The following is a 21,391-nucleotide window of genomic DNA, read 5'->3' on the forward strand; positions in this document are numbered from 1 at the left end:
CCTCTTCCTCTCTCCACCCCCTCTTTTTCCCCTCCCTCTGTCTTTCCTTCTCCCTCTCTCCCTGACATCTCCCACCCCCTCAGTGGAGTACATCACATACCTTGTAAACATCCATTAGAATTAATGTTTCATAGGGACTGTCTTGTTCACAGTATTGCCATAGCAGCTAGATCAGTAACTGGTACATAATGAATGCCCAATATTTTCTGAATGAATGAATGAATAATGGGTGGCCTCTCCCTTCACTTCTGCCTCCCCCAAACCTGGAACAAGCCTGGGAAATGATCACCGGGGTTGTGAGGGAGGGACAGGAGCTGAACCTGGTTCTCCATAGCAAGCCTGGGTAGGCCGTTTTACAAGATGCCTGTGCAGCTGCCTTCCAAAGAGCGAAGTCCCATCGGGCATCAATTTCCTGATTCCTTTTCCTTTATGCAAGAGATAAAGGGTATCTCATTAGGTGTTTACTAGTAAAGCAGTTTAACAGCCATTGGTACCAGACTTCTCCTGCTTAGCCTGCAGTTTGTTCCTGTTAGGGTGACTTCGTGGAGCTAATTGCTTTTTATGGGAGCAGTCCAGGGGACATATATATAGGGAGGGAAGAAAGGGCTCTGTTTGACCAGGCTGGTGAATTTTGCATTTTTATTTGGCATCTAAGTCTGAAGGAAGGGGAACAGGCAAGCAGCCCACACTCAACTGGCTCTGGGAGAGGCACCTCATGGGGACGATGGAGTGGCCTGTGACCTCCTAAGACAGCGGTTCTCAACCTTGGCTGCACATTAGAATCACCTGGGAATCTTTTTAAAATCCTGATTTCTGGGCCTCGTCCTCTGGAAATTCTGTTTTTTTGTTATTAATGTTGTGGCCCCACCCCATAACAAAGAAACAGAATTTCTGGAGGATGAGGCCCAGAAATCAGGATTTTAAAAAGATTCCCAGGTGATTCTAATGTGCAGCCAAGGTTGAGAACCACTGTCCTAAGAGGTGAATAGTGTTCCTGAGCATGCTGATTGGCAGAGGTCATCCAGAGGTCAGCAGAACAGGGACTTGTGGACAGCAGGAGAGGGCTGGAGGAGCAATAGAAACAGGGTAACACCTGGCCCCGTGCAGGATGCAAATTGTATTTCTTCGTTAGAGCTGGTGCTGTCTACAGCTCTGCCATTGATTCTAAATTTGGCAAAGTCACAGAGAACAGACTTCCTACCTCCCCTTTCCTCAGCACATTAAAACAAACATGAAATACAGCCTTCCCTTTCTTTCCACAATTATACCCCTGTCATGCTCTACAAAGACATTTTATAAAAGTTATTTATAGAGATTTCAAAAATAATGAAAGGTAGCTTATGTAGAAAAAAAAGGTAAAAGACAATGTAGCTTTTAGGCTACAAGTTGAAAATCAAATCTTTAGCAAAGTTAGAAAAGCAAAAATGTTCATAGAACCCCGTGATTCATCATTATATTTGTCTCTGAGCTCCCTGGCAGCCTTGGCAAAAAGGTAAATATGATGGGTTATGAGTTTGAGTTTAGGTAAGTAAAGTTTTTTATATGTTTTTTGAGCTAAGTTCTGAGAAGTATTTATCATATATTATGTAGAATATGTAATAGGCAATATCTTGTACAATAGTTTACTAACAGATATGGAAGTACTCTTGAGATATTTTTTGCTTTGGCAGTTGACAAAGGTTGAAGGAAAAAATGAAAACCTTATTAGGTAAAGGTGTTTTGAAAAGACTGAGCCAGTGTTATCCAGGAAATTATATGCCTTTAAAAAAATTAAAAATTGTTTGGTTAGAGCTAAACAGCAGCCACTGTTTGGGATGTAGCTCTCTGAGAACAGGATTTTTCTCTTGCTGATGCCCTAGAAACTTTTATTCTAGTTCACTGTTAACAGAGCTCAGAGGTACAAAGGGGCAAGCAGCTGCTACGAGAAAGAAAGCCTTTTCATCTCTTGCTGCCGCCTTCTTAGCTGGCTCTTCTGTGTCTGAATTCATTTCCTGTGCCTCAGGAGTTCACAATCTTATTTTAACCCCAGCATCATACCGGAACAATAGGTCCTGTTTTGATAGCCTTTGTGTATAACAAACCACCCCAGAAGCTAATGGCTTAAAACAGCAACCATTCATTGGCTCATAATTCTGCAATAAGGGCTGGAGCCGTGATGCTGTGGTAGGGGCAGTTCCTTTCTGCTCTATGAGGTGTCAGCCGGGTTCCCTGTGTTCACAGTCAACCTGTGGCCAAAGGATCCAAGGTGGCTTCACTCACACCTCTGGGGCCTCGGTGGGGTAGCCTGAATGGCTGGGGCCTCTCTGGGCCTCTCATCCACAAGGACCTGGCTCTGGCTTCCTCACTTAGGGCAGCCAGAGAAGGAAAGCAGAAGCCGCAGGCCTCCCAAGGCCTGGGACTGGCAGGAGGTCCCTCCTGTTGCACCCTGTTGTCACACGGCCAGCCCAGAGTCAGTGTGTGAGGCAGCTGCACATGGCTGTGAATTCAGAGAGGTGGGGTTTGTGGGGGGTCATTTGGGGGCAGTCATCCAGCGCCCTGTCCCATCAACACCATAGAAGTGGTCCCCACAGGCAGCGACTCTCACCTGTGGAGCGAGTTACTACCCCAGTTCTCACTCCAAGTGCCATACACTCGCCACCTGATTGTCAAATATCAGGTTTTATGAGCTCTCTATTTAACATTCCCAAAAAGGACATATGAGGGGTGGACTTTGAAGTGATGACACAGCATTTTAAGAGGCCTCCTGTCAACCATACACGAAGACCTGTAAGCATGGGGCACACTGAGTTATGCTGCTCTGTGGCCAACTTCCTGACATTTGTGCGACAGTGGCATCCCCCCTGTCAGCTGTTCAATCCGAGGTCACGGGATCATTTTTAAATCAGCTAAAGTGAGCTATACAGCGTGTTGGTGGCAGCCCAAAAGTCAACTGACTTTTCTCTGGGCTGGAATGAGAATGCCTGACAGCCCCCACTGGCCCTAGATCTGGACCAGGGTCATACTGTTTAAAAAAAAATGACTTGAATGAGAATTAAGTGCATGGGCTCATGACTTTTAGAAGCTAGAAAACTGGAAGGGCTAGGTAGCAGACATTGGATAACAGAACCAGGCAGGGAAACATTTTGACTTTGGATAAACAATATCAATCTTTTAAAAAAATGAATTAAATAGAAGTAAACATACGATCCTATGTTTTAGTTCAGCACATGCATGTGCACACACAAACACAAGCATGAATACATGCACCCACCCCTGCATGAAGAGATGGGATGAGGGGGCTTCACTTAGCAGCACCATGTGGAGAGAACCTATAGGTGTTTGCTTCCAGTAAACTCACTTTGAGTCCAAAGTAGGCAAAGGTAATGTGACCTTAAACTCTAAGAATTGGGGCATAGATTCTAGAATAAGGGAGGTGATTAGTTCCCTCTATTCTCTATAGCCCAATTTACTCCAGAAGTATTGGGCCAATTTCAAGGTGCATAGATAAAGATGTTAGAGAAAAACTAACATATTTAGAAGGAAGTTCAAGATGGTATAAAGACTTGAACTCATGATATATGAGGAAATATGAGGAGGAACTAAAGATATTTGACCTAGAGAAATCCTTAACAAGAACTGAAGGGTGGTCTTCAACTCGAAATGCTTGTCTTATGGAAGGGGGACTTGGTCTGCTCTCTGTGGCCACACAATAAGGCTTGGGCCAATGAGTGGAAGGTTGAGAGACCCTGGCACTTGAGGGCAAGAGAAAAAAGAACATGTCATAGTTGGTGTAACTCCATGAGGAATGATCCTGTCACTGGAGGGGCTGGAGGATTGCTCATCAGGATAGACAGAGGGGTTCACACCTTTGATGGATAATTGGTTCAAAACTAACTTAATATCCTGTCCAACTCACTCTGAGGTCTTGGGATTCATAGGGACTTGCTCAAGGTCACAGAGCAGGTTAGTAGCTGTCCAGGACCAGAGGCTCCGGCCTCCCTCTCAGCATTTCTGCCTTGGATGCCTGGTTTCCTCACCTCTGCAATGGTAACTCAAGCAGGGGTACCCTCCTTCCAGCCTTTGGTTTGGGCAGTTTCATGTGTAAAAGGACTTGAAGTCAATGTCTGTAGGAGGGCTTACCATTCTGGCAGTGACCATCATGCCTCTTTGTCCTCCTGGCACGAGGCCCTTGCACGCATTCATATCTTCTGTTTGGCCACCGCGGCCTTGTTGCTTGCAGACTTCTATCCTGGGGTCAGGGCAGAGGAGGAAGAGATGGCTCTGGATGAGAGATTATGAAGAAGGCCTTGTCAACCAGAGATGGATCTCCGTCCCTTCCAACTCCCAGTGATGGAAACTGTGAGGCAGGAAGGAGGGAGATAACTTTTTTTTAGCATTTACTGTGTGTTATGCATTTTTCACACGTCAATTCCATTTAATCCTCGTAACAACCTAGTTTTCTAGGACCGCAAAGTACAAAGCACCACAAACTGGGTGGTTTTGAACACAGAAATCTATTGTCTCTCAGTCCTAGAATACAAACTAGAGGCGTAGGCAGGGCCATGCTCCCTCTGAAGGTGGCAGGGAAGGATCTGTTCCAGGCTTCTCTCCTAGCGCCTTGTGAGCTCAGGTGTTCCTTGGCTGGCAGATGGCATCTTCTCTATGTCTCCTCACCTGTCTTCCTTCTGTGCATGCCTAACTCCGTATCCATCTATCATATTGAATTAGGGCCTAATGCCTTTATCTTAACTTGGTTAAATCTGCAAAGACTCTAATTCCAAATGAGGTCATATTCTGAGGTACAGGGGGTTAGACTTCAGCATATCTTTTTGGGGGGACACAATTCAACCCATAACAGTTCACCCTATAGTCATCCCAAGTTCATGTCCTTCCAATATGCAAAATAAACTCACCCCATCCAAACTTCCTCATGGACATCCAGAGTTGGTTTAGTAAAGCAGACGTATAATGCAGTGCTGTTGACTCTAACCACTGTCCTGCTACACTCTGCTGCTGCCATGGGGCACACCTACCATGCACCTGGCATTGTGCCAGCTGCTTCGTACCCTTCTCTCACACCTAGTGGGCTGCTTACATGGTGGGGCCCTGACTGGGCACCAAGGGACACGTAGCTCCTACCATTCATTCTCTAATAAGGAGGGGGCTCAGCCCCAGTGGGTCTGTCCAGGGCCTGGCTGAGAAGGTGGGAGGAAGGGTGATTGAGAGGCAGGTACTGAGAACATAGGAAAAGAGTGGGACTCAAGTTGTGGGGAGGTGCTGTGGTCACAGGTGGGAGAATGTGGCCCACTCAGGTCATCATTTGTTGCCTGCGCTGCTGTGGAGAACAGAGTGGATGTGGCTGCTGTGCTCTCCCCAGTGGAGGGGCGAGGGGCCCTGCTGGGTTGCTCAGGCCCCACTTACAGTTATGAAGAAGCAGGGGACTCAGTGTGTAGCCAGGCCCAGCAACAGCAGGCAGCAAACCAATGCAGCTGCTCACAGGGCACAGCTCCTGGTCACGCACGTCCTGGAGAGATGGAGACCCAGCAGGAGTGGGTCCTGGGCTGCCAGCTCTGAAGATGCAGCTTTCCCTCAGGATTAGGGGAGGACTGTGGAGGGCACTGGGTTGAAGGAGCTGGTGAGAAGAATGTGGGTTTTGCCATCTTTAGACCCGGCTTAAAAGCATACGCTGCCCCTCACACACTGTATGACATTGGGGAAGTTCATAAACCCTTCTCAGTCTCATTTTCCCGTGGGCTCATTGTAAAGATTAAATCATCAATGTGTGTAGGCATGTGATCCTATGCAAGTTGCTGGGCTCCATAAGTGCTATTTTCACCTCGATTTTCCCCTTCAAATCTGAGCTGCACTGGCCATCTGGGGAACACCAAGGAAGACCAAGGAGGGGAATGGACCCTCCAGCCTCTCTCTGGGGGTCATTTCTCCACAAAAGGAGGTATGTTTTGATCATTCTTATTATGCTAACAATACGCTTTCTCCCTCACAGAGGAGCTGAAGGAGAAGCTGACAGAGTATGTGGACAAGGTGAATGGCCAGAAGCCGGGTTTCATCAAAGTCGTGCGCCACAGCAAGCAGGAGGGCCTCATCCGCTCCCGGGTCAGTGGCTGGAGGGCGGCCACTGCCCCTGTAGTGGCACTCTTCGATGCCCATGTGGAGTTCAATGTGGGCTGGTAAGTGCCCATCAGGAGAGGAGGGTGGTCCAGGAGCTTCGACTCAGATGGGTGCAAAGCATGCTGGGATCTCAGTCATGTGGGGGTAGGCAGAGAATTCTGGGAACAGATGAGATATGGGTATATGAGTGACTATGCAAGGGCTGCCCCTTCAGGGTGGGGAGGGTCAGGGGTCAATAGGGTCAACACACAGTGTCTAAAGGATACGGTGACATGAGGCTTGACTCTGGCTGGCGTGGTCGTCCAGGGGACATGATCTGGCAGAAGGGTAAATGCTACGGGCAAAGCAGAGAGTGCCAGCCTGGCTAGGGACAGGGCTGCAACTCCCCGGAAAGTGAGAGCTGGACCAGACATGAGACAGAAGCCCAACCACACCAACGAACCAAGGGCTAGTGGGCAGAGGGAGATAAGGTGGTTTGATGTCACCAGTGCCCTCAGTTCCCCAAAGGCCAGGCCAGTGGTAGCTCAATATGGCAGATTCTCCCTCCTGGTGAAACTCGGTCTTAGGAAACCTTTATTGCTCTGGCCACCGCTGCTGTGAGGGGGGAAGAGAACACACACAAGCCTTCAATAGTGTCATCTGAGCAGGGTGGGGCACTTGATACCGACATCCCTCCAGGCCAGAGGGTGCCTGTGACCCCTGTGTGTGACTTTGCAGAGAGCCTGGGCATGGGAGGACCAGGCACTGGGAATGGCTGAGGGAACCCCCCTCCTGACCACTATGCCTGATGGCGCTGGGTCTGCTCTCCTCCCAGACTCCAGGTGCCACCCTGCCTCTCTGGAGTGGGGTGAAGAGTGCCATTTAGCAGGAAGGAGCAGCCGGGCGTGCACGCAGCATGCCTGGATTTGGGCAGACTTTTACATAACAGGCCGAATTAAGATTGCAGTGCGGCCGTTTTTCATAGTTGAAGTCCCTGCTTGCCATTTGTGACTATTTAAAAGGCATTTTCGTTGGATTTATAGCCAGGAGAGGAGAGGGACACTTACTATTTCAAGCTGATTTAAATAAACAATTACGCAACAATTCATTATTAATGAGAAGCTTATCATTACTCTCTACAAACACTTTACTTGCCTGGTGCCCATAAGGGCTTCTGGCTCCCGGGAAGCCAGACCTGCCACCTCTCCTTGGGCAGAGGCGAACATGTGGGGAAGGGTGGGGTACCCCAGGCAGCATGAAGTAAGTTTGTTCTCACCCCTGTCTCTGCTATCCTCATCTGCCTGTTTCCTAGTTAATGTGCTAAATTTGAGCAAAATCAAAGCCCGTGTTGAAAGCTTCCCAGGGAACCTCAGATCTGTTTCTTCTTTCAGTCTTGATATTTTTTTCTAGTGAAAAAAAAAAAATGAAAGCAAGCAGACACATGGATGTAAGGCACTAAGCATCTCTCAGCTCAGCCCAGGAGGTGCTAAGGAGTGTCTGGGCCTCTTGCCAGCCCAGAAGTATGGGGGTTGGGAGGCTGGCTGTTAGGGCCCCTGCCCAGGAGGAGAGCAGCGCTCCCCTGGAGGAGATGTCCAGGTGTCTTTCCCTCTTTCCGCAGGGGAGGGAGCTTTAGGAGTCGTCAATCTGGTGTCTCTTCACCTTGGAGGCTGTAACCCCTCTCTCCCTCCCTCCTGCTCAGGGCTGAACCTGTACTCACCCGCATAAAGGAGAACCGGAAGCGGATCATCTCACCATCGTTTGACAACATCAAATATGACAACTTTGAGATAGAAGAGTACCCGCTGGCCGCCCAGGGCTTTGACTGGGAGCTGTGGTGCCGCTACCTAAACCCCCCCAAGGCCTGGTGGAAGCTGGAGAACTCCACGGCCCCGATCAGGTACAGCATCCTTACCTGTGATCTCTCTGCCTCGTCCTCCAGGGCAGGACCTCCCCTCCCAGCACAACCCTTATTCCCCAAACTCCAGTCCCATCATGGGATGGTGGGTGGGGTGAGGTGAGCGGTGGTGGAAAGGAATTACAAGTGACCTCCAGTCACTCACTGCTCACCAGCTCTGTGATCTCTTTTCAAAGAGCCATGGCTCCCAGATTCATTCAGAGGCTCACAGTTACTCATTCCAGCACATCACTGCGGGGCACCTGCTGGGAGCCAACTACTATCTACGCTAGGTGCTTGGGATCCAGAGTGATTAAGAGTCAATCCCTGCCAGCAAAATCCTGAAGTCGAGTAAAGACAGACACAACAATTGGAATAACAAATTATTCCACCACGCTGGTGGAAACCGCAAGGAAAGTAGGGAGAATCCTTTGCTGAGAGTGTAGCATCTGCACTTGTTTCTAAGGGCAAGTAGGAGATCGCAGGCTTAGGCTGGAGGCATCCATATGCGAAGGAGCAGAGTGAGTTCCTGGGCACAGAGCAGGTTCAAAGAGAGCAGCCTGAGGCCACGAGGCTGGAGGGGAGGAGAGGCAGGACCAGACCTCACAGCACCGCTTAGGCCTTGCTGATGTTTGAGCGTATCCTTTAGGACTCAGACGAAAGGAGCTTCAAACTGCATTTCAAAGGTCCCAAACTCTTTCAGCCTTTGCTGCTACCTTTATAGACCCCCGAATGACTCCCATGTGCAGCCTGTTTTATGAATCAGAACTCCTGAAACAGCCATCCCCACAAGCCCTTGTTTCTGTCTGGTTAATCACAGATCAGGCGCTTTTGTGCTCCCTGCAAAGGGCTGCCTGTTAAACGCACAGACACACCAGAAGGTGGCCTAGGGACAGTCCCTGGAATGAAAGAGATTAGAAACTCGATGTCACTTTGTATTACATGAGGAAGGAAGATTATGAAAAGTGTAATTGAGGGGGTGATTATTATCTAAGATCACATCTTCCTTGCCAGAAGAAAAAACACACACTGTATTCATATTTAAAACAGGATGGAAGAGAACTCCACCTGGCTCTCCTGTGCTTATCTCGACTACCTATCTGTTAAGCCCCTGCCACAATTTTGTGTTGTTCGATATTTGCTTGGAGGTCCCTGTGTGCAAGGACCTTTTACACACATGGTCTTATTTGCTCCTCATCAACCTGGTGACAGCTATTTTGTCATCTCTGCTTCATAAGATGAGGAGAGCAAGTCTGATGAAGGAGAACGGCCCTGCCAAAGGCTCTGGCCAGTGGATCCAGGATCCAAACCCAGGTCACCTAGATCCCATGCTTAGTTGTCATCCCCCTAGTCACCCACCCTGAGCTCAGGCCTAGGGTGGCTGAGTTCTGCCCAGGTCTGTTGATCTTTGGAGGGAAATACGCCACCACGTAATAAGCATTCTTACAGACGCCTGCACTGATGTTAGCTGCTTCAGCCTGGTCTTCGTAAACCCGCATTCTGGATCCTTCACAAAGAATAGCATCTCACACTCACATTTTCCTTCCCCTGCTTGCTAGCAAGACCTTGGCTGAGAGAAAGTATACTAATGGAGAAAACATCCCTGCTTTTTTGTTTGTTCGTTTGTTTGTTTTTTAATATATTTTATTGATTTTTTACAGAGAGGAAGGGAGAGAGATAGTTAGAAATATCGATGAGAGAGAAACATCGATCAGCTGCCTCCTGCACATCTCCTACTGGGGATGTGCCCGCAACCCAGGTACATGCCCTTGACCGGAATCGAACCTGGGACCTTTCAGTCCGCAGGCCGATGCTCTATCCACTGAGCCAAACCGGTTTCGGCAACATCCCTGGTTTTATCCCTAGATAAAGACAGCTCCGCAGAAAGTTGTGGGTTATATAAATGTATCATGCCCACCTGGGCCCGTTTCCATGGGCTGTACTTTGGTGCTTTGTCCACACACGACATAAGCTTCAGGAAGGGCCCAGAGGTATCTTCTGCTGCGTTCTGCAGGGGTGTCTTTGAGATAGTTTTTCACTGTGACCTGAAGTGACTGACCTCTTAAAGAAGACTGACATCAGAGATTTCTCGCAACTTCACTGCCAGTCAAAGAAAGCCTTGCTATTCCTGAGGAATTAGTAACGCTATTTCCACATGGGACCCATAAATCTTACTTCTAAGACCAGGGATGCTCATGTTCACTTCAGCCACCAGGAAGCTCGGGGTCTACTTTGTGAATCCACTTGAAGAAGGACCTAATGCTGCACATGCATTCTAACTGGCCCCCAACTTCATTGTGAATTTTTTATCTTTTCAGACACTTATCTATTTTATTTTCCATGTATTTTACATTTTTCTTGTAAGCTATTTCTAATTTGGGGGGAATGAGACAAGGTATAAATTAACACAACTTTCAAGCTGACTGAGCCCACTTACTACCCTCGCTGGTTAATAAGTGACGGACTGCCTGAGGTGGCCTGTGCTCTTTCCTTGACAGGGTCTGGCCAGGTGGGGAAGGCTCCGTCCAGTATGTCCAGCGGTGCCAGCTCAGTTCAGCACTGCAGGCATGCTGAGGGAAAGGCTGAGTACCCACTCTGCCCGCCTGCTGGGCTTATGTCTTAAGTCACCATGATTTACAGAGGGGATTCTCTGGGCTTTTGTAATGGGCAAGTGCCTCTTTTAAAATGATCTTTTGAGTACCAATTATGTCCCAGAGGATTTCAATACTTAATTTCATCCTGTGAGGTTATATAGTGGATTCTATTTCATAGATGTGGAATCAGAGGCTCAAAGAGGCTAGGGAACTTCTCTCAGAGGAACAACCATGATGGGGATTTTTTCCAAGGCACTCACTTCCAAGGCCAGGGTCAAGCGTCTCCCACAAGAGCAGGAATTCACTCTGCTTAGGAGAAGTGGTTGAGGTGGACTGACCACCCTACATACCTGCCATCTAGGGAAGGTGAAGCCATTCAGAATAAAATGCTGTGATTGAAAGGAGGAGGGACAGGGGCCCCCAGGCTCCAGTCTCCGCCTGAGCAGCCTCCTGCATCAGTATTTTCCAAAGACATAGCCCACAGAATAGCTGTTTCCCCACGTGGATGAGTTTCCACTTTCAAAGATGGGTCGATTTGCATGTGATTACCAGTTTTCTCATTGCTGAAGACTCTTCATTTCTCCTTTTATTCTCTTCCCCTCCAAATCCTTCAGCCACCAGCTGATAGGTTGCTACACAGGACTAGAAATGGTAGCTGTGTGCAGTGGAACAATGCAGAGTCATGGCTCCCAGCAGAGAAGCAGCCCACACACCCTCATGCTGATTGACCTAATGTGGGTCACTCCTGGTAAAGTTCCTTGCTGGGCATCCACACAGCCGGTGAGCCCCACACTCATGCTCACCAAGGAAAGGCCTTCCGGCTGCTGGACCCACTAACTGTGGATGTGTAGCTCCAGCCTAAGACCCATGCTGAATTCTAGACCAGGTGTCTTATCTCAGGCCTACCTGTTGGATATCTCCCCATGGGCACCTTAGACCAGTGTTCCCAGCAAGGAATACTTCTTGCTTCTGAAGCCAGCTTCTTCTCTGTACCCAATTTTGATGTGTGGCCCCACCCTACCATCACCCAAGCCAGAAAGCCAGCTGCCATCCAGATTCCCCCCTCGCTCTTACCTCCATAGTTCATCTATTTCAGAGTTCTGCTGATTTTATAGTAAAATATGTCTTTAGACAATCCCTATCTCCACTCTTGGTCCAGGTCTTCATCATTTCCAGGGCTAGCTGGATATAGCAACAGGCTTCCTAACTGGATTCCTAATTTCCATACAATCTCCTACAATCTGACTTCCCTCAGCTGCTCAAGGATTAAAACACAGATCTTTAAAAACACAGATCTGCTCATACCACTGTCTGCTTAAAGTTTCTCAGGGACCCTCCTTTGTCTATAGATAAAATCCAAATTATTTACCATGCTAGCCAATGCCCCAGCTAACTTTTCTAAGTGGACCAAGGTTGGCATGCAGAACCCAAGTTGGGGAAGGGTGAGAAAGTTGGCAGGGCGCCCGGGTAGAAACAGAGACTGGCTGTGCAGTTCCAAGTTCAGGGGCCAGGGCAACTATAGATACAGACGTTCAACCCAGCCTGGCAGGCTGAGCACCACTTCTGTGGGCTAACACAAATGCAAGCACCAGGGGGACTGATGGCTGGTCCCAGGACAGGAGCTGGCTGCTACAGCCCTGCTGAAATAGTCTCCCTGGGGCAGCTGGTGAGGGTAGACCTATGAGGGCCGCTCAGAGAACCAGCTCTGCACCAGCTTTGGCAGCAAAGGAAGGAAAAAGACCAGCTCCTCTTGGTGGGAAGGTACCACTGCTCTCACTCCCTTGGCAGCACCATGAGACAGCCCTCTGCTAACCTGGCCCACCTCCCCTCACCTCTGCAGGAGCCCAGCCCTCATTGGATGCTTCATTGTGGACCGCCAGTACTTCCAGGAGATTGGCTTACTGGATGAAGGCATGGAAGTCTATGGAGGCGAGAACGTGGAGCTCGGGATCAGGGTGAGCTGGGATTCTCACTCATAGCACTTGGCTCAGCTCCCCAAAGAGTGAATGAGTCTAGGGCAGCGGTTCTCAACCTGTGGGTTGTGACCCCTTTGGGGGTTGAACGACGCTTTCACAGGGGTCGCCTAAATACATCCTGCATATCAGATATTTACATTATGATTCGTAACAGTAGCAAAATTACAGTTATGAAGTAGCAATGAAAATAATTTTGTGGTTGGGGGTCACCATAACATGAGGAGCTGAATTAAAGGGTCGCGGCATTAGGAAGGTTGAGAACCAGTGGTCTAGGGGGTGGAGAAATGGGGCTCAAGGTTGAGGGTCATGTACAGATTCTGAATGTCCATTCACTAAGCTTGGTTTATCTGTATGCAATCAGCACTGAATGGAATGAGGTAGTGACACAGGATGGCACCTACAGAATTTTCAGGAAGAAAATGACTTCAGAGACTGCATGGTTGGGGGTGGGGACATGGAAGAGTTGAGGTCCCAACTCAAGGGAACAACCTCTTTGTGAAAACCAAACATATGCTCCTCCGGAGTGAGCAAAAGTTGTGCTCCAGGCATCAAAGGCTGGATGAACAAGATTGACACTCAGAGTCACCTCCCCTTGGGAATCTCTCTCTCTGATATTCTCTGTTTCCTCCACAGTGGCCCCTAAAGTCCTAAAGCCTTTGTCGAGAGAGCTACAGGGAAATAAACTCATGGGATATAAACAGCAAAACATTCCATGCTGGTCAGACCCTCAGACCCGTTCATGCCTCATACCATTTTCTGGAGATGGCCCCAATCCCACCTCAAAACATGGGGCCCTTCACAGCCATCACTGCATGGTGTGAATCCTCAATAGACACCATTTAGTTTCTCCCCCTAGAGGAACATTTTCTAGGCTCTTCCCCTTTCCCTGGGCCCATGAAAAGATGCCGGGGGTCTTAATCCGGCATCAAGAAGGGTTCAGCAATCTGGAGAAGGTGCTGTGCACAAATTAAATAAGAGTCCAGAGATGAAACATAATTTTGAAAGGCATTATAGGGAGTCAGAGAAGACTTAGCTAAAGAAAACCAAGTTCTCCTTGTCTCAGGACCCCTTGCTATTTATTAACACAATTTGTCCTAAGGCAATGTGGAGATATACAGGTACAGAATCCATTCTCAGATTAGGGAATTGCCTTTGGCTGTTCAGGTGTTTGGCCAGTAGCAGGCAATAACATGTAGATTGAGATGCCCTGAGCTGTCTGGCAGCAAGCAATTACCCTTTTCAGGTTTGGGGAAATGCCCTTGCCACTCCAGATGAATCAACCCTGCTGACATGCTGGAACTGGCTTCCGGCAAGAAGATAATTCCAAAATGAACCCCTCCCCATGTCTGATGGCATGCACAGGTCCCCTGGTGGTTGGCAAGAATGGGATGATGGATACAACAAAGGACCTGGTCCTAGGGGGCAGCCCCTGCCTCTGTCTAGGTTGTGATCCTATGAAAAACCCAACATTCAAGCTGTGGCTGGTCCCTTCAGTGGTCCCCACTGTCCTCTCCATGGGATCTTTAAGCAGCCTGACACATCCATGCACTCACTGTCAGCCCCCATGCACACTGCACCGATGCCTGGCTGGCTCCTACCGGTGATCCACTCTCACACCTTTGGCCTTAGTGTCTGTCTGTGCCTGGTGTCTCCAGTTTCTAATATTCAGTTCCTACTCAGGGACTTCAGCTTGGACATACTTTCCGGTCAACTCTGACCCCCTTAGCCCTCCCACCCCCTGGACAGCCTGCTGGTCCCGCACATCCTCCACCTTGCCCTGAGGGGAGACTGGGCACCTCCAGTGAGCATCTCACATCACCTGCAGTGGCCTGACAGGTACTGTGTGAGCTGGACTTGTTCCCCAGACTGAACACTAGGGCTTTGAGGCCTGGAAGCAGGAGCAGCTTCTCTGAAGAAGAGCTGAGAAAACACTTCCTGACAACTGTATTCCCTGAACCTGAGACAGTGCTTTGGAGGCAGTCAAATGCACAGGCTTATTGGGGAGCTAATATATTCATAGAGGGCAGTGCCTGCATAACCACCTCATTTTTAAAGCTGTCCCTACACCAGTCATTTATCTGCCACCTGCGTCCTAACCATCTCATTTCAGCGCTGCTCCTGGATAAATGCTTGCCCCCAAACATAATCTTTTTCACTAGGAGTTGCTGCCAGGAATTGGCTGAGCGAGCAGGTTAGCCTCTAGTCACTTATGCTCTCTGGGTAAAAATATCTGGAACGGAGAAAGGAATTAGATTTGTGAACTCTGCTTCCAACATGTCTGTGAGTCAATCACGGAGTGATGGGAGATTTCTGGCTTCCCCTTGCCTAGGTTATAAAGCTGTTCCGAGCATGGGCCTGGGTAAGCCTGTCAAATACTTGTTCAAAATCTTTGGTGGTTTCGTGTTCAGGGTGTAAAATACAGTGCAAAATGTTGCCTCGCTGGTTTTTCCTTCATTTCTTCCCTCCTACTTTACGGAGATGAAGTGTCATCGGAGCTGAAGGAAAGGTGGCTTTTAAAGCAGGGACCCAACAACTTGTTGGCTGGCAGAGCTGAGAACAGAGGTGGGGCTAGTTCATTTGAATTCTCGTTCCCTTTGTAAAGAACATGGAATTGCTGAGCATCTCTAAAATAAATGTTCACGTTTTGTGTGGTTGTCAGTGTTTTTCTTTTATGTTTTATAAGTTAATATCTCTGAACCTCCCTTTCCTCTTCTAGGATTTCCCATCAATTACCCCACAGGATTGTGTGTGAAAATGAGAGACATTGCTTTTCTCACCTCATTTAGTCAGAGGCCACTATTCAAGGTCCTTACCCATCTGGAACACAGAAATAGTGTCATTTGCACAATTATTCAGTACCCGCTCTGTGCCAGCAATTGTGCTAGGCATTTTGCTTATGTCATCCACCTATAAAACACCCTAAAAAGTAGCTGCTATTGTAATATTCCTTTTTTTCAGATGAGGAAATTGTGAAATTAAGAGCTTACATATCATCTCAAGGTCATACAATTTATAAGATGGGGAGAAAGAGCCCAACCCCAGGTCTTTGTGATTTGAAAGACTAGATAGTTATACCACAGTGATCTAGAGATAAAAGCCCTTATAACATCCAAAAAAAGGTATTACAATGTCCTCGCAGCAATTACCTTCTACTTTATTCATTATCCTGTCTGCTGAGTTTCCATTTAAAAGCTTATTCTTATCTTGCAATCATTTCTAATGTGTTTTTTTTTAAAAAAAAAAAAATAACACCTTATGATTTCTAAGTTCACAACTTAGTGGGAGAAGGAAAAGAGCTACTATGGCCAAGCAGAATGAGAAGAGTGGGAAATAAGAGCTGATGTGTAGAATTCATAACAATTGCATAATTGATGGCTATGAAAGTGCTAGGATATGTAAGAAAGCATTTGAAAGCTGGAAAGGAATTAAGAAATTGTTAGACAATGTTATGGGTGGAATTGCATCCCCTCAAAAATATGCTGAAGTTCTAACCCCTTGTACCTGTGAATATGATCTTAGTTGGAAACAGGGTCTTTGCAGATGTAATTAGCTTAAGGTGAGGTCATAGTGATTTAGGGTGGACCCTAATCCAACATTACAGGGTCTTTATGAGAGACACACAGGGAAGATGACCATGAGAATATGGAGGCAGAGAATGGAGTTATGTTGCCACAAGTCAAGGAATGCCTGAGGCCACCAGAAGATGAAAGAAGGAGCCTTCTTTTAAGGAAGGTTTCTTCCCTCGAAGTTTTGGAGGGATCATGGCCAATACCTGAATTTAGACATCTAGCCTCTGGAACTGTGAGAGAACACATTTCTGGGTTTTTAGGTGATCCAGCTTATGGTACTTTGTTATCACAGCCCAAGGAAACTAATATAGAGACCAATAATTAAGGGAAAGTAGGAACCTAGAGAAAGCCTGAGTCTGTTCTATTTGAAGAATCTAGTGACTTCAAGATTGTTTTCTCAATTTCATAGAGTACAGGAACAGAATACAAAGCCCAAGGCTTGCCCAAGATAAAGAGTGTAACAACATATCCTCCCTACACACACACACACACACACACACACACACACACACACACACACACACAGCTCCCATAAAGCTGGGACTCCATAGGTCAATGATCTCAGTATAAAGATGAATTAGAGATACTCCCATTCTCACCCTCTCAGTCTTCTGCTGGGAAGATAGGAAAAAAATTGTCCTCTATGAATCCTTCCCTTGGATTTATAACTTAAAATCAAAATACTTCCTTGTCCAGAAAACCTCAAGAATAGTATTTAGCTTAAAGTTGCTGGAAGTTCTTAGGCATCTGCAAAAGTGTGTACAAGTTCTCTCTGGGGAAAGACCCCTTTAACTCGGGCCACAGACTTCCCACAGCTAGAGTTCCAAGGGATATGCAGTCACTTAAAACCACAGACACACACACACACACACACACACACACACACACACACACACAGATAGAGATGAAAGAAAGCACCCAGAGCAAACACCAGCAAAAGCCAAATTTGATCCACAACGTCTTCAGGTATTGAATCTATCAGACAGGATATAAAATAAGTTGTGTAATATATTTAAATAAAAGTTTTAACACATTTAAAATATGAATAAGAAGCAAGAGACTATAAAAAGATCAGTCATATTAGGATAAAATAGAATTTCAAGCATGAAAAATATTAAAAATAATAAAAATAAAATTAAAAACTTAATGGATGTATTAAACAGTTAGACAGACATTGTTAAAGGAAAGAAATTAGTAAACTGGAAAATAGACCTGAAGAAATTATTTAAAATCAGCGTAGGATGATAAAGAAAAAAAGAGGTTGAGAGACATTTAAAATTGAGGGAGAGGATCTAGTATTTTAGAATTCCAAATGGAGAGGATAAAATGAAAGGATGAGACAAAAGCAATATTTAAATAGATCATCACTGAAAATATGTCAAAACTGGTGAAAGACCAGTCTTTAGGTTCACAAAGTCAATCTATCCCAAGCATGATAAATACAGATATATTCACCCCCAGACATATCGATGAAACTACAGAATGCCAAAGACAAAGAGAAGATAGACCAACTAAAGATTGATGGTAGAGAAACATTTGACTTCTCCGTGGCAATAATGGTCCAGAAGACCATTAAATACTATTTTAAGTATGTTGAGAGAAAATAATTATCAAATTATATATGTATGCTTAATAAAATATCTTTCAAAAACTAAGGCAAAAAAGAAAGTCATTTTTTGCTTCACGAACACTGAAAGAGTTGCCACTAAAAGGCAAATAAAATTATAAAGGATATACTTTAAAATACAGAAAATGATCCCAGAAGGTAAATAAATAAAAGAAAAATAATAAGCTCATACAAGACATATGTGTAAATCTAAAGAAATAGTGATGGTATATAGCACAATAGAAATGGTTTATGGGGTTGCGTTATTTACAATAGCTAAAATCTGGAAACAGCTCAAGTGCCCATCAGTAGATGAGTGGATTAAAAAGCTGTGGTACATTTACACCATGGAATACTACGTGGCTGTAAAAATGAAGGATCTATTACAGTTTGTGACAGCATGGAGGGACCTGGAGATTATTATACTAAGCAAAAAAAGCCAGTTAAAGAAAGACAAATATCACATGCCCTCACTTATATATGGAATCTAATGAACAAAGTAAACTGACCAACAAAATAGGTGCAGAGGCATGGATGCATGAAACAGACTGACAGACTTCAGAGAGAAGGCAGTGGAGGAAAGAGGAAGAGATTAACTAAAAAGATATATGCATATATGCATAGCCTATGAGCACAAACAATAGTGTGGAGAAGGCCTGGGTTAGAGCAGGGGCTGGGTAGAGAGGCAGAAAGGAGGAGGAATGGGAGGCATCTATAATACTGTCAACAATAAGTAAAACTAAAAAATAATGAATTAAAAAAATTGAAAACTACAATGCAAAATAATTGCAAATAAATTGGGAGGGATGAATGTAATAAAGGTGTTCTCAAATGCCTATATTGTTAATAAGGATACTAGTTGACTTTAAGTTTTAATATAATAAGCATATTAAAAGTTCTAGAGGAGCCATAAAAATCAGAGATGTAGAAACCCTAGCTTTCAAAATATTAGAGGGGGAAAATTAAATATGAAAATAATAAGAAAAAGAGAAATAAAACAGGTGGTACAAAGAAAAAACATAAGATGGTAAAAATAAATCCAAATATCAGTAAATACACTAAATTTGCATGGACTAAATTAAAAGACAGATAGTTTTAGACTAGATTTTTCAAACTATCTGTAAGCTATTTTTAAGAAACATGTCTGAAGTATATAATACAGAAAGGTTTAAATCTAAATGGATGGAAAATGTTATAACAGGCAAATGCCAGTCCAAAGAAAATTGCTGTAGTTATATTAATATAAGAAAAAATACTAATATGACATGCTTTAGTATAAGTAAAGGAGATTTCTACAAAATAATAATTTGTGCAATTCATCAGAAATACATAATAATTATAAGCTTTTATGCACCTAGTTCTACAACCTTAATTTATATAAACTAAAAATTAACAGAATTATAAGGCATAGACATCTTCACTAAGATGGTGGAGGATTTAAATAAATTCCTCCAAGTAATTGATCGACCAACACAACAGTTTGAATCTAATGGGCACACATAGAACACTGCATCTAACAACTACAAGATTTAATAAATTTCAAGGGATCAACATCATGTAGACCATGTTCTCTAACCACAATGGAATTAAATGAACAGTCCATAACCAAAAATTATAGACAAAGCAGTATTTTTGGAAATTGTGAAACACTTCTCAATAACTCACACATCAAAGAAGAGAAATTAAATTGTAAATTTGGAAGTATTTTTAACTGAATGATAACACATATACTACATATCACATTATATGAAATGCAGTTAAACTAGTACTTAAGAGAAATTGTATAGCATCTCATTCTTGTATAAGAAAGAAAAGCTGAAAGTTAATGAGCTAAATATACAATATAAATAGTTAGAAAAAATAAGGATAAAACTAGATGGAAATAATAAAAAGGTAACAGAAATTAATGAAATAGAATTATATATTAGAAAGGACTGATAAAGCCAAGGCTTGGTTCTTTTAAAAACTAATCAAAATGACAAACTTTTAGCAGGAGAGGAGACGGGAGTCGAGGGGAGAGGAGGGTAGAAGAGGCGAGGAGAAACTAACAAATAACAATATGAAAAAATTGGTAGGAAAATATAGCTTATGAAACTGACACAGGAAGAAATAAAAACAAAAATTATCCTATAACCATTAAAGAAGTTGAATCTGTAGTTTAAAGTATTCTCATAAATAAAAAATTTTCTCACAAATGAAAAACTAAGTCAGGTGGTTATACCATCAAGCACTACTTCACTTTTAAAGAACAAAATATTCCAACTCATGCAAATTATTTGAACACAGAATGCAGAATAGATACTAAGTGACCAAAAGCATAGCAGCCTGGATCTCTTTCTTCCAGGACCAAACATTCAGACAGATCCCCAGGTTTACAGCGCAGTTGTTGATCTTATTAAGTCCCAAGTCATAAAGAAAAGTCTAAATTATATTCTATATACTCTGTTCAATAAGACAAAAGATGCACATACATATCTAAAGGTTTCTTTGGGAAATGTAAAACTTGTTAAACTTCAGATATTGAAAGAGACCACTCCTTCATTATGTGGAATTGACAAAGGAAAACTGATCTGGAAACCTAGCCTATTTATAATTCCTTGAAATTAATTTTTTTAATATAAACAACAGTTGTCTCCAGTTTTCTGGAATGGAAACCATAGAGGTAGGAGGGGGAGAGAAAGCCTGGCATCACGACTGGGCCAGTGGCCTACTGGGTGTCCAGAGCAGGCATTCAGATGAAAGAGACTCCTCCTCCCCATCTTGCCCAAGATGTAGACGGATCTTGACTGGACTGAGCTCTTTGGACTGTATCACAGAGAAGAAGTGACCAGGCAGGGCTCTCTGTTGGACACCCACTGGGGCATATCTGCAACTCACTGACTCTTTGGATGTCTTGCATGTCTCCCTTATGGGTTCTTGGCATTTTAGAGTCTCTACCTTCAAACATGTATTTTCATCTGTCTCTTTAGAATATGGTCTGTTATTATAATCCCTCTTAAACAGCTTTTCACCCTCCAGGCTGACTGACCTTTTACCATCTGCTGGATATTTCTCTTTATTCTGGCTCACCCACATTACCCAAGCCCTAGTGCCGGCCTTGCCACTCTTGCTTAGCCTCACCATAAGTCTGACTGGGTGGAGGACAGCTCCCTGTGAGTGATTCTGCCCCGACACCCTATAAAGCTGAGCAACGTCCAGAACAAGAGGAAGTCCAGCCGACTTGCTCCATGTTTGACCTTGGGGTCACCAAGGAATTGTTAAAGGTTCTCTTCATCCGGGTATCTTTATCTAATAGCTTAATGAAGCAGAAATTTGCATTTGAGATTTCTCAATACCTCAAAGAGTGGCTTTATTTTAAATCGGTGACATCTTCCTATTGTCCTAGTCTGCCAGTTTTCATCCCCTCTCTTAAGTCTTCTTTCACAGCCATGGAGTATCTAGGATCTCTGCATGGCATGCCCTGGGAAATGCCAGAGGCCATTGCACAGGGCCTCAGGGATGAAAGAAGCAAGAAGGTATGGACACAGTGGGAGGAATAGACTTTACAAACTTCATAGTCACCAGTATCGGGGATGTCTTAGTCCCTGGACTAGGTTCATCTGTGGCTCCTCTATCCTCTAAGGAACAATGGCAATGCCTTTCATACATATTTTCAAAAATCTTTC

General features: G+C 44.9%; 1 protein-coding gene across 2 annotated transcripts in view; it reads left to right on the forward strand.

Annotated features, from left to right (window-relative positions):
- GALNT18 (polypeptide N-acetylgalactosaminyltransferase 18) overlaps window positions 1–21,391 on the forward strand; it is a 305,682-nt gene that overhangs the window by 208,787 nt on the left and 75,504 nt on the right. For both annotated transcript variants that reach the window (XM_006763460.2, XM_015563712.1), the window contains exons 4-6: window positions 5,984–6,167; window positions 7,787–7,984; window positions 12,416–12,530. In XM_006763460.2, the coding sequence (XP_006763523.1) occupies window positions 5,984–6,167; window positions 7,787–7,984; window positions 12,416–12,530 (497 nt within the window). The remainder of the gene's footprint in view (window positions 1–5,983; window positions 6,168–7,786; window positions 7,985–12,415; window positions 12,531–21,391) is intronic.

This window comes from Myotis davidii, unplaced genomic scaffold (genome assembly GCF_000327345.1).
Source record: "Myotis davidii unplaced genomic scaffold, ASM32734v1 scaffold118, whole genome shotgun sequence".
Lineage (NCBI taxonomy): Eukaryota > Metazoa > Chordata > Mammalia > Chiroptera > Vespertilionidae > Myotis > Myotis davidii.